Source organism: Apteryx rowi, unplaced genomic scaffold, assembly GCF_003343035.1.
Source record: "Apteryx rowi isolate R43461 unplaced genomic scaffold, aptRow1 scaffold_868, whole genome shotgun sequence".
Taxonomy (NCBI): domain Eukaryota; kingdom Metazoa; phylum Chordata; class Aves; order Apterygiformes; family Apterygidae; genus Apteryx; species Apteryx rowi.
Genome location: NW_020451169.1, coordinates 1 through 12,794, shown reverse-complemented (window position 1 = coordinate 12,794; position 12,794 = coordinate 1). Strand labels below are relative to the sequence as shown.

Below are 12,794 nucleotides of genomic sequence, written 5' to 3'. Positions count from 1 at the left end.
GCCCTGTGATCCCCACAGGAGTGAACTTCATGGAAGAAGGAAAAATATGCTCTAGTGTCTCTTCGCAGAGCCATTGCTTTTGCCACTCCACTTACACAGTAGGGTCCATGAACAAAAATGTAGTTACATCAGCATAGATCAGCAATAATTTAAGTCAGTGAAATTATTGCAGATTTCTACTAGTATAACTGAGAGCAAAAAAAAATTGCCCACAAGCGTCAGTTTCTAATGTGTAATATGCCTCTTTCATTCACATGCCTTTAACTTTTGCTGTCTTTTTCTGTACAAAGAACCTGAATATACCATATTGTTAGCTTAAGCTATTTTGCTCCTAACTTGACCCCAGGCACAAGTATGTCTAGTAAGAGCARAGGAGTAGTTTATGCAGAAATAGTGCTCTTACAGAAAGGACATGAAATGAAATGGATTCATCGGGAATGGATTCTTGGATTCATTCAAGTGAAGCCCACGTAGTAATGTACTGGCAACCAATAACTCAAAGTGCAATAGTTTGTTGGTGGCCCTTAAGCTCAGGGTTCTTCTGCTCCATTGTCTTTTTCATTCCAGTCTCACAAATGCTGCAGTTAAGACAAGCCCTAAGAAATATGGGTGCATTTGCATACAGAATTTCTTAAATACTTAAAAAAAATCAAAATAAAAAAAGCATAAAACCCTGTCCCATTCTTGTTTACCTTGTCTTATCAGCTGTGCAACTGATATAGAGTGGCAATTCTAGCCACAAATGCAAGTGCATGGCTTTAAGTTCTCATTGCTCGATCCATTTTTATCCCCACTTAGTTAAGCCAGTTTGCTGTACCAACAACATAATAAAACAGATACAGCCTGACAAATCCAGAAATTAAACAATGGGCTATTGCAAAGCAATGCCAGCAAAGCACTACGAGTCCTGTACAATGCCTGAGACCAGAACGCATTGGAATATACTGGTCAAGTTCCATATTTCCTAAAAGCACAGAGCTCCAGTTAACTCTTCCTTTTACCCAGTCAGATCAACTCTTGAAGTTGACATAATTATGTATCCGCAATAGTAGAGAGGCAGAACTTTAACACACCTTGCATACTTTTTATTTGTCTATATTCTTTGACAGTCTGTTAGTTGCTATGTTCCTGAGGAAACTTAAATTGTTGTCAGATAAGAATATATATCCTCTAGCCACAGAAAGGCAAGAATGAAATAGTAAGGCTTGTATATCTCTCAAGGAATTGGCTCTCCAGTTGCAACTTATCAAGTTCATCCTTTCTAAAGTGCAGGACTTTATGCATTTTAACTTGACCCTTGCTACATTTTAAAACAACCCCAAACACTCTCGATAATCCTCATCCCCTCCCTGCTGCTGCAATATTGTTAGGGGAAAACATTTGCACAACCTTAACTCTAAGCAAATCAACCGATGTGTTTTTCTTTTGCAAAGCAGTTTCTTTTCCTTGTATTATTGAAGCACTTTAAGGAAAAGTATATCACAACTGTCTTCACAGCAAGGCAGTAAGCTCTGTTGGCAGGATAACGCTGCACTCTTCAGATACAAATGACCCCAGCTGACCTCCCTCAAAACCAAGGGGCTATTAATGCATATGCTGAAGGAATTTAACGGCTGTTAAATCACAGCTTGTTGAATTTAATATTCCTTATGGCCCCTATAAAAAAGTATTGAGTTTCGATAGTGGAGATAGCTTTAAATCCAGTATCTTTCAACTGTAAAAAAATGATCCAAATCAGAAGGATCAAAGAAGATGGTAAGGAAATGGTAGTTTTCATTGCATCTGTAATTGTACTGAGCTATCTGGAGCACTTTGAGATACAGTTTATAATTTTGTAGCCAATTTCAAGGTAACTTCTGCTGCAGAAATTGAATCAGAAACCTTGAACATTCAGCTATTACAGTTGTGTAACAGGATTATGTCTTGTTCTTCATGCTTTATACCACTGCAAACACTGAGAGTCTCTACCTAGAGGATTTTCTATGTAGTAAATGCAGGTACTTTAGATATTCCACACTAATTTCCCACATGGATGATTACAAGGCACACTATGATAAAGATTCTCTGGAGGCCTTCCAAGTCCCACAGCTAGTGCTTCCTATTTATTAAATACCTTTGTAAACTTAGAGCCAGTAAATAGGAATCAAGCTGTGCACAGAGTTGAGAGGAATTATTCTGCAAAACTTGGCTCCATTAGAAGTTATTGTAATCTAAGCAAAAGGAACTGTACACAATATTTAATGGGATGTAGTCGACAGAGCTGCAATTTTGTATCCTAGCTCAGTGCGTACTAACCCCCACAGAAAAGCCCCAGCAATTTAACAGTACTACAAAATCCATGGGAAAGACAACCTCCAGCCTCTGAAACTTCTCTCAAAATTCAGTTCTCTGGTAAAATGGGCATCTGCTCTTCTGATTACTTTTTTGTGTAATCAGAAAAGTAGATTAGGAGCTCAATAAAGTCAATTAATAGATGAAGATGAGCTATATTACTGTATGACAAAGTCATGTATTACTTACATGATGTTTCCAGTAGTTTTTTAAAAGGCAGCCACACCAGAAGATACATTAAACATCTGTTGAACCTGCCTAGCTAAAACAGCTCCATTCTAGTTGCCACAGAAAGGTACTGAATATATTCATCGATAACATAAAGGCTGTGTGTAACTCATGGATAATTTTATTTTTTAGATGATAGTTTTTGCCCATGTTTCAGAAAATCATTTTTCTCCAGCTGCACTCATTACATTCATGGAAATAAGCAGCTAAATAGGGCCAGTTCCCTTCTCTTTAATAGCAATTTTTTTCCTCTTTCTCATAGATAAGTTGACCTCTAGTTGCCAGCAGCACAATGTAACTTGCCTTGTCCTTCTTCCACATAACCACTATTGAAAGCAAAGTCCACGCACTCACAAGATAGCCAATGACCTCCAGGAAAATGTATATTGGCATAGCTCACCTATATTTTCTATAAACTGGGTCAAAAGAAATGGGTCAAGAGACAAGAAAAAAAAATGGTGTTAACCAATTCATTGCAAGGTTGCTTTTCTTTCTGATGATAATCAGAGAGAATAAACAACTTTTATTTTCTAGGTAAGTATTAGTAAAAATAGGAAGTATAGATACAGGTTTATCTTGACACGTTTTGAATTGCCCATTCCTACTTCACTGACATTTTTTGCAGAATGTGCTTTTTAATATTCAGAAATAATTAATCAAAGGACCTTGAGAAATGTACTGGAAAAGAGAAAACCCAAATCAAAACAAATGGTGTTTAGTTATTAATCATTACCTACTTTATATATTGCTTGAAAATAAATGAAATGTACAGATATCCCTATATAGTTTTGAACATGCAAGTATTTGTATTTATTGCTAACAGTGACTCAGTGTCTCTGAATATACTCTCAACATGAGATTTATTTTAGATCTTTTAAGTCTCTTACTTTTACTTGGAGAAATTTGAGATGGCAAAGACATGAAGCTATCCAGTAAAACAAAACTGCTCCCAGCAGTACAACATATTCTTAACTGCTTTGTCCAGCCTAGATTTAAATTACTTAAAAGATGAAAGTCCATTACTTCCTGGACAGATAAGGTCTAGACATCAACATTTCTCAGTGAATATTAAATCCAACTATAAAATATTTTTCCAAATCTCCAGTCACTGAAATACTTCTTTTAATGCTGGTTCCCAATGAACAAAACTAGAAGATTTAATGCAGACTAAAACTGTTGCATAAAATAATTTCAAATGAGTAAAACCATTTTTCATTGGTTTATAATATTTACAAAATTTTATTTATCTGAGAAATGGGGCAGTGCTCTAATCAGTTGAAACACTACAGTAAGAACATATATTGTTTTAATGATACAGTCAATATACCACTTCAGCCATTTACTTAGGATGGTTAATAATAACAGTCTTCTTTCTTAGCAGACTCTTTCTTAGCAGACCCCTTTGCCTGTCTCTTTACAAGATTAGGGAGCATTTCTTATTCCAGACTGTATGAGTAAAGATGCAAAATTTCCTGATTTTTTTTAAAACCTTCATTAGCTGCAAGGAATGCTACCTACCCTTCTGCCACAATACTGTTCTCCACACTGCACGTCTTCAAAGAGATTAGCCCAGCTGGAAGAATCCTTTGCTCTAGCATACAAAATGCAGCTAAATCTAGGAACAAGAGAGACAAAGTCCCAGAACTTGAAGATCTACAGATATTTCTTAATAACCCAGTGCACCTGCCCACCTGCCCTACCACCACTGTGCGCCCACAGCAAAGTCTGTGCTTGCATGATCATGAGTTCTCCTAAATGTATAGGCTAATGTTTCAGGAAAGGGGACCGGGTTTCCCTGCAAGCTCCAAGAGCACTGCAGAGTGCCTGACTGTTTCCCATGGCTGCAAGGGCGCTGGCTGTGCGGAGGCTGGGAAGGGTGCAGGAGCACACGCGCTGCTCGCTAATGGAAAGCCATGCCACGCGGCAAGCCCAGGGAGCTCCACTCCGCTGCAGTCAGCGTGCACAGCGCTGCTTTCCTGGAGGTAAGCTGGAACACGTCACCAATGCGAAGAAGGGCCAGGATGTTATAGCAGCATACACTAGCCGACCCTAAGAACTGGAATAATGAAAATGGAGAAAAAACGAGGTACAGAGTCATGAATTTAGGCATTAAAAACAAAAAAATTTATTGCAAATTGGGAGATAGTAACTTGGGAGCATCTTAAGGAAGGCAGACTCGGATATGCTGTAAGTGGCTAGGGTTAAAACATATCAAAAATACAGAAGAAATATTAGGAGGCATTAAGAGATATAAACAGTGAAAAGAAAGTATTAGTGCCGGGGCATAAGCTACTAATAAAAACTTTATGTGAAATACTAAATCAATTCCATGTCACTCATGCCCAAATACACTGAAATAAAATGAGAGCTGTCTCAGAGACTAATGAGGTAGATCATTTTTAGATAAGACTGGAGAGCCTACCTTATGAGTGGAGTCGAGCAAAGCTTGCCTTGTTTAACTTTGAAAAAGGCCGGCTGACTAAGGATATTACTGCTGCCTGTGAAAACATGACACCAATGGAAGGAAAAGAACTACTTAAGCTGCAGGGCAATGTGATTCAAAGATGGGGATATGAAACAGCCGGAAGCAAATCTAGGCCAGAAATAAGAGGGTTCATACACACTGCAAAATTTGGGTCCAGGAACAACTTTCTGCAGAGAGAGGCAGTACCCTTCCAGGACATTGAAGCCAGACTTCACATTCTTTTGGAAAGGGGCAATAAATATTGGTGGATGTGGAGAGTAGCCCCAGTTTGGACTCAGAGGCCAAAGCCAAGGTTGTAGTCTTTCGCACCCTGTGGGTTCGTTCAGCAGAAATCGGTATGAGTGGGGCCAGTACTTGCTCTCTAGCAGAGCACCAAGAGGAGCCAAAATAATGGCTTGGGAATACATGTGCTTAACGCACACCTTCCTCCCTTGGTTCATTAAAGCAAAAATAGCATAACTTGCTATTCACATAACTTTGCACTTTTATCCACTCCCAGATTAAAACTGGATCCCTTTCTTTTTGAGTTTAATCAACGCAAGCATGTACAGTTTTCAAAGTGATTTCTGTCAGCAAAAGCCCATGTTTCTTTGTGCTTCTGCTCCCCGTCACTGAAAAGCTCTGCATTTGCCTCCTTTGTGCAGGACGCACGTCCAGAATCCCTGAAGTGATCGGGGAGAAACATGACAGTGTGTCAAGGTGCAGTGGCCATCACAAGCCAGTCTAGCTTAGCAGGTGACATCTGAACAGTTAGATTTAAGAGCTAGACTGAATCAGTCCCACAAGGCTCAAACTGCTCTGTAGTGTCCCTCGTTTCTCCGAGGAAGGAAGACATCTACAAAATGCAGCTGGATGGCATAGTAAGGAACATAGTGTTGAAGAAGTAACTGAATTTTGTTGTTTAAAAGTAGCATTTCCATTGCCCACAGCATTTCTCTGTAATAAGAGCCAATAATCTCAGTAGTAAGAATCTGTATAAGAATCAGATTGTTTAAGTATCTGAAGAGGTCATTGTAAAACCTGTGAAAAGTCTGAACAAAATTGTGATGTAACACAATGAATTAATCTCACCATCAAAAGCATAGGGTCTGCTTAGATCTCTTTTGTACTTTGGAAAAGAAAGCTGCTTGAGGACCTACAAACTGGTCAACTATTTGTGACTTTAGGTAACTCTTTTATATGGCCCTCAAGTGCACTGAGGTGATAACTAGAGTGAAAAAAACAATCAGAAGATCACTGCTGATTACATAACTCAAATATGGAAAGAATTTTAGACTTGCCATGGAAGTCTATAGCAGTTAATTGTTTCGGCATTACTGAAACTTGTCCACCATGCAGTCCAATACCCTAAATTGTCATGGTGTTTTTCATTTATGTAACTTTTACTGCCTTTTCCCAGCTTTCAACATGTGTACCTACTACTTCTAAAATTGGATCAAGTTACCACGCTTTTTAAAACTATTTGTTAAAACTAAATCTTGACCTTTTATTTGATAATAGCTCCTCCACTCACATACAACTGTTTTTCACAATGCTTCAGCTTATTTTCAGTGAAAGCACAGTGTGAAGTGTTTTGTTTTCTACTCCTCGTCCTAACCTTTTAAGGGCCTGGTCTTTCAAATCTCCAGGCTCTAATATTTTTTCCCCATTTATGTTGCAAATTTTCCAAGGCCAGCAGGACATAAGCCGAAGAAAGTTTGAACTTTCTTCCCTACCTGTTAGTGTAGGGACACTACCCCTGGCTGCTCCCCAACCAGTTTTTCCCATTCCTGAGAGGATTTGGGGGGGCCTGACCTGATGTAACTAACTCTAAGGTTGCTGTTGCTGAGCCTCCTCGGCAGTCAGGAACAGCTTCTCACTCCTGCCTATTTTCCACCTCCTCCACTGTTGTTAGTTATTAGCTGTAACTGGGGAGCTTGTTAGGGTGGTATTCATAGTCTAACTTCTTCTGCTAACCTAATATGTGTTAGCAAGATTTATTAACACATAACACACAATTTTATAAAACCATTTTATAGCTTTGCTTCTAGTTTTCTGTTTTTTTCTGTCCTATAGCCTGTTGATCCAAAAGCAAATTCTATTGAAAATGAATAGCTGCAACCATTCCTACATTTTCAAACACAAAGACTCCATTAATAACTTAATTAATAATTAGACATGTAGGACATTCATAGTTGAACTGAACTGTGTAAAGAAAAGAAGAGTATGAACACTGAATAGAGTAAGTAACAGCTTTGACACGAACCTCAGGAATAACAAGATAATCATACAGCAAAAAAGAGAAACCATGTAATTTCTCTTGCCTATCCATAAGTTATTTTACTCATGAATCCAACACTTCATTGTCAATGAATCTGACAAAAGCAATATCATTAAATCCACATTCGGCTTTGTACAATGGACAGGCCAAACTTGCATCACCGGTGTAAATGCATTTGATGATTGTCTTTAGAGTTCATTAACTTATTAAACTAATGATAAAAGAGACATCAGTTTCTTTCCTTTCTTGTATGTTGCTCTGTTTCTATTTAAGTATCTTTGTATGCTTCCCCCAGCACACCTCCCACCCAAATCCACTGCTTTCTCTTGGTCTGCTACTTGCAATCTCCTCCCCCCAGGATGTACTTTCTAGCAGCTGCCTTCTCTCCTACACAGATCATCCCTCCTTATACTGTGAAAGAGCAAGCCAACCACACAGACATAAATGAGGCTACATTGAAAGTAAAAAAAATGCTATTAAAAAAACCCCACCACCACCACAAACCAACCAGTTTTGATGCCTTTGATTTAATGATGTAACCCTTCACAGGCATACATAAACTAACACCAGCAGCCAGAGATCTTAGAGAAAAGTAGTTTAAGTATTTAAAAGTGTACTAAGACATATTTGCAAGATTCTAGTCTGATCAAAAATCTTTCACCAAAATAGTGCTTACACAAGGATTCTTAAATATTTAAAAGTATGACACTGTTCTAGAACATTATAGAAACAGAAGATATATTTGTGCTACCAAAAATATTTTCCTTAATTAGGAAGTACATTATTTCTACAGTCTGCCACATTTGCAAAAATTTGACTATTTGTTCATGTCTACAGTAAAGTACACGTTATATATAGTTTTTCATATCTTCAAGACAGTGGCTAAGCATTTCAGGACAATATAGATAAGCACGGTTTAAAGAGTTTTCATCTGCTTCTCACATTCATTATATATAATAAAAATGGCATCAAGGTGTATTAAGGGCAAACTCTCTGTTATTTTGGTACTCGTTTTTCCACTGGCGAGATAATTTAGGAGATGCTTTCCTAACACCAGCCATTGCATATGTGCAAAGGTTAAAACTATCTCCTCCTCCCTCAGCACCTCATTTAGAGAAGATGTGTTCACCTCCTTTGATGGTGTCAGGTCATTCACACCGGGAAGACAGACTGCCCTGCCATGTAGCTCTACTCTACACCCATCCACCCAGATTATATTCCTTTTCTCTTTGTAGATCTTTTGACAACTTCACAAACATGACTGCTTTTCATACTGCAGTTCCTTCACCATAGATTAACTACCAAGGACAAAATTAAATATTGCTTTCATATAGGAGGTTTCACTTCAACATCACATTTTAAGTTCTTACCATGCTCCATAGGTTCAGACACACAGAGCCGACCTGATGTCTCATTTCCACGTGGTTCATCATGTCCTGTGGACACACAGTCCTGTGTAATGACTGGCTGAGAATGAATTAGGGGGGTTGAAGTCTGTTCATCAGATTCCTTAGTTGAAGCAGCATGGATAAATGGGTACAATTAGAGCTTTCAGTAGGACCACAAGATAACTGCTATCCTGATCTCCTGATCTATACAACTGCTGGGACTTGCAGCAAGCAAATACTTACTAAAAAAAAAAAATCTTAACTTTTTTATTGTAAGCAAATACTTTTTAAAAATTCTTATTTTTTTTTATAATGATCAACAGTGACTCAGCTATAAACAAGGAAGGATTTAACATGACTGTTTCTCCAGAGACAATGGGAAGTAGAAACTGGAGTGCATAAAAGAAAAGAGGTAGAAAACACAGCATTAAAAAAACAAAAAACTCATTATTTCTGTGATGCTTTCACTGATTTTTTCCAAATGGACATTGCAGTTTGTGAAAAGCCATAATGCTAGGGTTGAACAGGCCTATCTTCTGTCACATATATCTTAAAAGCAAATGACAGCTTACACTGGGAGTCACTCCAAGACCTTCTTCTTACTAAATAGCCAGTTGGAATGTTAATATTCTAAATTGATCAAATGAAAAGAACCAGCAGCCATGCCAAAGTATGGTATTTAAGGGATTACAGTTCTGAACTTATCCAGAAAACAAATGTATTTTGAACCCTAATATCACATAGGAAGGTCAGTAGGTACAACATTTCAGAGAGCAGATTTCGATTTAAGGAGGAATCAAAAAAAGAAAATTATGCAATGTATAAAGAATTTGCTGAACCATTTCTTAATAACTGAATACACTTTCTCTCAACACAGACCTAGGTTCAGTTAAGCAGTCTAGACTTTGATGTATGTCCCAGTTACTAATCCCAGGGCAGGACTGTGCCTCTGAAGAAAGCATGTGGAAAACGGAAAAATGGTGTACACTAAATGTGTGTACATGACTTTCAAAACAACAGCCCATACTTACTTGTAGGATGTTGACATTCAACTGCTGAAAATTACGAGACCTGAACTCTTGCATTCTTTTGATATTTTCTTGATATTTTTCTTCTGCCAGCTGTCTGTAAATACAGATTACTTGTATTTAGGCTATGATGTGAGGAACTGCACAGAGGGATTTTGTCAAAGTATACATGGAAAAGAAAATTCCATAATAAAACTACCACGGTGCCAAACACTCAAAGCATCTGCTCAAGTCACCGTTCGTCTCAGTGAGCCCACAGACAGAATTCAGGCCTCGTTCACAAACAGTTTCATATACACCTTTCACAATTTGTGCAATATAACTGAAAAATAGCAAAGTAGTAGTCCCAGGCACTTTTGCTCCTCCCAAAGATCTTAAATACTTTGAACTGGATTTCACCACGTCAGCGAGGAAACTCTYGGCTGAAGAAAGGCACATACCATTTATGCGCTATAAATACTTCACCAAGGGGAGAGGGCATAGCTGTTGTTTCCTATACGAGGCTCCTTGAGCCAAGTGCTATGTAAAGCAAGTCTTCCAGCTCCCTGCCCACCCGTGCCTAGACACGCACTGCTGAAGGCAGATCTCTGGTTTGAGAAAGTACTGTGGTTTCGCTGTGTTAGAAATACTTCCAGCCAGCGTCACCTGGCATTAATCCAGAGCTGAATTGTCTGTGTTAAAGATTCAGGACTGAGAATAAGATTTGAAGATTAATATGTTGCCTTTCTATTACAGGCTATATTTGATTTTGTTGCTGGGGGGAAAAAAAACCATGAAAATCTAAATAGGAAATGATGAAATTTAAGAAAGTGAAAAAACTAAAAGCAAGCTAAAATATCCTACCATTACTTCCTAATCTCCACCCATAAAAAAGGGGGTGGGAGATGGGCTTCCTATTTATAAATTTCATATAAGTATAAAAGTTGGCCTAGTAAAGCATATTATTGAAAACATCATGCAGAAAAGGTGTTAAATTCAAATACTTGTTATATGGTGGTTTCATTCCAAGGAGATCTTTTTTTTTTTAAGTGAGGATTAACGTACATATTCATTTTCAAATGCAATTTTTTCTCCAATGCATTGGTACATGTCAGACAGGCATAAATACTGGTCAGACATGCTTTCCAAAAGGAAATTAAGACCTTCAATTTTTTGTTTGTAGCTTTTTGGTACAAGCATGGCAAGTTAACACAAGTAAAAGTAGGATGTGACTTTACAGAGCACTTCTGCTCTTCTGCAATTACTGTTCCTGCGCATTCTTCCCAGTCCGGAAGGGTAAGCTATTTTGCAGTTATTCGAAGGGAGGCAGGGAAGAAGGACAGTTCAGGAGGGACAGAGCTAGCTGCAGAGTTACTGAAGCCATTCATTCAGACCTCACATTACCTCGCACTGCTGTTTGTAATGGGAGGTCATTGCCATACTGCATTGCGAGCTTGTTTTGGCATGACAAGCTTAAGATGTTGATTGCCTTGATCAGAAATTGTTATTCCCTCTATTAAATATCTATAAATCATAGAATAAATATTTGTTAATGCACATTGCACTTTGAAAAATGGTTTTGAAGAAAACATTAAAATGAATTAATGTAGCACTTTTCTATTTTTCTTTTGTATAAAATAAAACGTTCAATGTTTTTAACTGGGAAAAATCAAGCGTGTCATTGAAATAAGATATTCTTCTTTTTATTTGAAAATAGAATCCAGGCATGCATTCATAGGCTTCAAGCTATTTCTCAAGTTTGACTCAGAAATGGTACTTACTCTCCTTTAAATCCTCCCCCTTTTATTATGCCTCACTTAAGAAAAGACTATAAATTCTAAAGGCTTTGTAACAAGTTCACTACCTGCATTTGATCATTTGATAAGGCTATTCTCTGAGCTATTAACTTTTATTGGCAAATCTCTTAGGGCAAAATAATTGAAGAAAAAAAATGGATTTTAACTAAATGTCTGGCTTCTCAGAATGTGTACTCTTTAAAAAAACCTGCAAAAAGTCATTTAAAAAAATCCTGTAGTAAAGAAACTGAAAATTTCTCATATACTTATTTGAAAAGAAATGCCAGTATCGAAGTACCAGTTTTGGGCTAATGCTCTGACTTTTCTTTTTATGTAAATAATTACTGATTTAAAAATCCACCAGCCCCATTCACTTTGAGTAGCTGAAGCACCTTTTTCATTTTTACTTTTTTTCATCTTGATTGCCATAATTCTCTTGTAAAACTGTTATAAGGGGCAAAACTGCATGGCTAGGGCCCGGTGTTAAGGTTATGCCCAACTTACTTCAGCTTCCTTGCTTTCTCATCTGCAGCATTTAACTTCCTCAGCCTCATGCGTTCCCGCGGCGTCATCCTCTGCACTTCGGAACGCTCCCGCAGAGTTTGCAAGTGGACTTTCCTCCGCCTGAAATGGAAGGCAGGCAAGCCCGTCATAAACAGGTAAACATTGGGATTTGGGGTTGGATATTGAAACATACTGACATTTAAAACGAAATAATTGGAAAGTCACTACAGGTACTATAACAGACTAAACAGACCTTAGTTCCCAAAGCAAATGCCTCTTTTAAACTGAAATGTTTAAACTCAGATTCATGAAGAACGTGAAGCTTTTCAGGCATTTCATGTGAGAATGGGAAAAGGCAAACTGAGTTCCTTAGAAGATTTAATGTTGAAGCACATTGAAATATTTACCTCATCTGGCTTCATTATTCAGTGTGTTCCAAGTAAAAAAGCTGCCTTTAATTTAAATGAAAACCACTGAAAAAGCAATATCAATTATAACTTTTAACAATCAATGTAAAATGTATCTAGAATAAAGGAGAATATTAAAGAGCCTTTAATGAAAGTTAGAATAATCCTGCTGTCCTCTTGAATTTCTGGTCCTAATGAACAGTAACAATTCACTGGTTAAATGTTCTCCATAGACCAGCCCTGAAAGCTGAGCATGAATTATTGACATAATAGGTTGCCCCTGACCAGAGGGGGTTGGGGCCTTTGATCCCAGTGGCCCTTGATTGGGCGGTCAAGCACCCTGTGAGTCAGTGCTAGGGAGAGGCCTATATAAGAGCCAGGCCTAGAG

The 12,794-nt window shown here is 37.9% G+C and overlaps 1 protein-coding gene across 1 annotated transcript in view; it reads right to left on the bottom strand.

The window, feature by feature from the left end:
- Window positions 1-12,119, bottom strand: part of LOC112977842 (serine/threonine-protein kinase Nek11-like) — a gene marked incomplete at its 5' end in the record, with an annotated part of 56,952 nt that extends 44,833 nt beyond the window's left edge. The window contains 3 exons of the mRNA XM_026090641.1: window positions 8,675-8,813; window positions 9,724-9,817; window positions 12,000-12,119. Coding sequence (XP_025946426.1) covers window positions 8,675-8,813; window positions 9,724-9,817; window positions 12,000-12,119 — 353 coding nt within the window. The remainder of the gene's footprint in view (window positions 1-8,674; window positions 8,814-9,723; window positions 9,818-11,999) is intronic.
- Window positions 12,120-12,794: the final 675 nt, after the last annotated feature.